The 4321-nt window shown below is 33.8% G+C and overlaps 1 protein-coding gene across 1 annotated transcript; it reads left to right on the top strand.

Moving 5' to 3' along the window:
* Window positions 1–1051: 1051 nt before the first annotated feature.
* Window positions 1052–3468, top strand: LOC125247799 (CD209 antigen-like protein C). Its single transcript, XM_048159290.1, has 5 exons — window positions 1052–2080; window positions 2179–2409; window positions 2587–2714; window positions 2850–2956; window positions 3058–3468. Exons 1-5 carry the CDS (start codon window positions 1963–1965, stop codon window positions 3221–3223), a joined length of 750 nt encoding a protein of 249 aa, XP_048015247.1. The 5' UTR covers window positions 1052–1962; the 3' UTR covers window positions 3224–3468.
* The last annotated feature ends 853 nt before the right edge of the window (window positions 3469–4321 follow it).

Below are 4321 nucleotides of genomic sequence, written 5' to 3'. Positions count from 1 at the left end.
CTAATTTGCGGGACATGTTTGATAATTATTATCAACGTTTTAAAATGCTGAAAGCACAATAATCCGATGCTGTTCCCCAGGCTGAGCACGTTTCAAAACGGATTGCAAATAGACAAACAAATTACACTTTGGGCTTCGGGTGTACATCCAAACGATCAAATACACACAAAAATATGTCAAAATGACTTGGAGATTGCTTACTTAAACATGTTTATATCGTAAGTTGACATGAACAGCTGGGAGAAAATACGATGTTTTTTAATATCAAAGTCCCTTTAAGACTTATTATTAATATTACTACGTGTTATTCTATAGTCTTTGTTAATATCTATTGTCTTAAAGTGACAGCACTCCACCTTCTGATGAGTGTGCCATCAATGTTAATCAAACAACAAAATGCAAAGGGAAAATCACTCGTAGCTCTTAATCTAAGTATCGTTAACTATAATAAGCATTAATCTATTCATTTATACTGTGAAAACCATGCAGTGTTGTTTTACATTTGGTTAGCCTACTTAGATTTCTTTTGTAGGCTATATTACTACCTGGACAGTAATGTTAGACCTTCATGAACAAATGAAAGCACTGTTTATTTCATTTGTATCTTTGTTTTATTGTATTTGTCAGTTTGTTTTACTTTGTTTCTTTGTTCATGTTCTTACTGTATCTTATGTATATAAAACACTAAAAATGCCTGCACACTTGGTGCATTAACAAATTGATGTTTGAATTTCATTCAATGATATTTATTTTACATTTCAAGTATAAAGCAATGTTAATTCAGCTCTTAATGTGTTTAGTATATATATATATATATATATATATATATATATATATATATATATATATAATCAGAAAGTAGCAATAAGAATGCCATTAAAGTACCAGATCGATAACTTTAACGGTACCCATCCCTAGTGATACCACAGCAGTATAACCTTTTAATGACTACTTCTCAAATCTCTATGAGGTCTAAATGGGATTTTCTCCTCAGAATCACAACCTGTAAGTATGATTAATTATTGATGTATATATTTTCTACCAAGTGTTCAAAAATTACATAGTTTTGTGTTTTATGTTGTGTATGTCTCTTACTGAAATACTTCTGCTAATCAACTGTGGCCCACTATTACTTAAAATTGTGTCCATTAATGCAGATTGTCATTCTTACTACTTTTGAGTCCTTGCGGATTGTTGACATCCGCAATGAGGTCAACCCCACCCTTTCTCTTAGCTTAAGACTTCTCTCTATTCCTTAGAAGTGGCCTACATAAACAAAGCTAGACAAGAAACAATGGGAACATGAGGGCAAATTAAACACGACTAAATGACTAATAAGAAACCCCTGAACCTAATGAATACAGTGAACCAATCAAAACATGACACATAAGACAAAGGAACCTGGTGTGTTTAACTTCATGCAGTGCTGCGCAGACCGATGGGCATCTGACTCGAAGCAGTGCATGCACTGAAAATGATCAAATAACTTATGTGAAGAGTGTAAATCCAACCACTGCTAAAACCATAAACTGATCACCGGTCTGGACTTTTGATGTACCAGCAACAATCTAAACATTTCAAAAGCTGCAGAAGTTTTCCAGCAGCACCCACTGACCAAATGAACAAGCCCCTGATGAATTTCAGACTGAGACACTGAATGATTGTCTAAATATGCGTATTTAAACCCAATTCAAATTAACTTAATCCACACTGTTGAGAAAGAAAAAAAAAATCTAGTGTACTTACGTGGTGAGTTCCTTTTCACATAAATACTTAAAACATTTCCACAAAAAAACAAAAACAGTTCCTTTGTGCATAAATACCTGACACACAAACATAGATGAGGAACAAAACACAGTCCACTACAGGAGAGAAACTAGAGATAGTTTGTTGGCATCTTTACAACACCGAAACTCTCTGAAAGTGTAAAGGAAAATATAGAAAAAAAGAACAACTTGCAAAATGCACAGAAAAGATGGACAAACCACTGATGATGTCTACGAAAATTATGACGTTATTAAAGTTAACATTGAAAAAAAGATCACAGACTCAACGCAAGGAAGATCATCTGAATTCACAGGTACTAAGATTAATAATTAACTCGGTTTTCATGGTTTCAGTTGATGTGAGCTGTGTTAAGTGGATAAAAAGAATGACATCATGTTTGTTAATCTACAGAAAGTGATTGTGTGATGATCAGAAGCTCCAGAGCAGCTGCAGTGTGTTTGGTGCTGCTGTGTGTTCTTCTGCTGACTGCAGTCATAGTGCTGTGTGTCATGTTTACTCAAGAGAGACTACAGCTCATATCCAAGAATAAAAACCTGACCAGTGAGAGAGACCAGCTAATATTCAAGAATGAAAATCTGACCAACAGGAGAGACCAGCTAAAAAATGAACTTCTGATTCTTGGTAAAGTTTTTAGTCTATATAGTTATTTGCTACAGCAGACATTTTAAAGCATGATAGAGTTGGGTTGTGCTCTCAATAACATTCAGTGTACACAATCTATGACTATCTGTTATAAGTTACAGACAGAAGAGTGTAAATGAGAATAAAAAAGCTAACAGCTAAACTGGTTGTTTACAGATGGATGGACTTACTACAAATCCAGATTTTACTACATGCCGAATGAGATGAAGAACTGGACTGAGAGCAGAAGATACTGTACAGAGAGAGAAGCAGATCTGATCATCATAAACAACAGAGAGGAACAAGTGAGTGTGAGATAATGTGTCTGTGTGTGAGTGTGTGTGTTTGTGGTGTTAAGCAGTTAAATGAGAGATGGTCAGTATTGTCTGTTTATGATATAAATGTGATAAATGTAATAAACAAATATTTTATTTGCTCAGGATTTTGTTAATAAAATGTTTGGTGGTACTACAGCCTATATTGGTCTGACCGACAGTGATGTGGAGAACACATGGAAATGGGTTGACGACACCAACATGACCTCTGGGTGAGAAATAACTGATTAATATCCAATAAATTATTCTCACAGTCAGCATCATATCACACAGAAAGCAGCACTGAACATCTAATGCTCATCTGTATTTTCAGCTTCTGGGGATCTGGAGAGCCAAATGGAGGTAGAGCAGAGAATTGTGCTGTGATTGTGGATCAAGACCAAAGGTGGCCAACTTTATTCGGGTGGCATGATGTTCTATGTAATAGAGATTTCAAATGGATCTGTGAGAAGAATATTTCACAACTCATACTGCCATAGAAACAACACACACCTTTTTGGCACAAGTTTAACACTAAAAACTCCAGAGGTGTCTTCCATTCGACCAGAAATGACTTACAAGTGAACTTCACAGAGTATTCTGCCATATCATGTGAGATTCCAATCTGAAGGGAATGATCTTCAGTTATTATTTGTAGATTATTCAGTTCTACATCACCAGTAATTGCACATCACTCCAGTACTTAAAATAAAGACATTTGAATAAAATAAAGTTGTTAAAAAGGCTCTGTTGAGGCTCTGACATTATTATTGAGTTTAATTAGTCCCAGGTGTGACTTGTACAGATTTTTGGCAGGTATAAAATGCATGACACTGTTATGGCCAAGGCTTGACATTAACACCCGCCAACCCACCAAATGCAGGTGGATTCAATGCAGGTTGAATTTTATATATAATATATATATATATTTTTTTTTTTTCAATTGTAGTCTTTTAAATAGGCATCTGAAATAATAAACAGTGCAAGTTGTCAAAAATATAGATTTTTTTATATCGATACTGAATATCTGAAATGCTTCCAATACTCATTTTCCACAGAATATATATATATATATATATATATATATATATATATATTAGGGCTGTTCAACGATAACCGTGGTTATCGTGTACAAAATAAGAGTCTGTGTTTACGTAATATATGTGTGTTTGTTTTGTATTTATATTTTTATATATTTAAATTATATATAAATGTAAATATTTGTATAGAAATATAAGATATTTTTCTTAAATATATACATGTATGACGCATTAGGGCGCTTGAATTTGAGTGTGGCATTGCGTGTATTGCACATAATAATACTCTGTTATTATGTTAATAATAATATTATGTTAATATTACTGTTAATATAATGTTATGTTAATATTGTTTCTTTTTGCCTGTGTTCCCAGTCATTGTTGGTTTCTATGGTTATTAATTGAGTTCAACACCTGTTCCCGGTTCTGTTGATTATCTTACCCTGTGTATTTAAGCCCTCAGTTCCCTTTGTGTTATGCTGTTTCCTGAGTTTTCCTGTTATCGAGTGGATTTACTATTAATTACTGTTTGTTTCTATTGCTAGATTATTGCTATGCATT

Source organism: Megalobrama amblycephala, linkage group LG1 (assembly GCF_018812025.1).
Source record: "Megalobrama amblycephala isolate DHTTF-2021 linkage group LG1, ASM1881202v1, whole genome shotgun sequence".
NCBI lineage: Eukaryota > Metazoa > Chordata > Actinopteri > Cypriniformes > Xenocyprididae > Megalobrama > Megalobrama amblycephala.
This window is presented reverse-complemented; position numbering and strand designations above follow the sequence as displayed.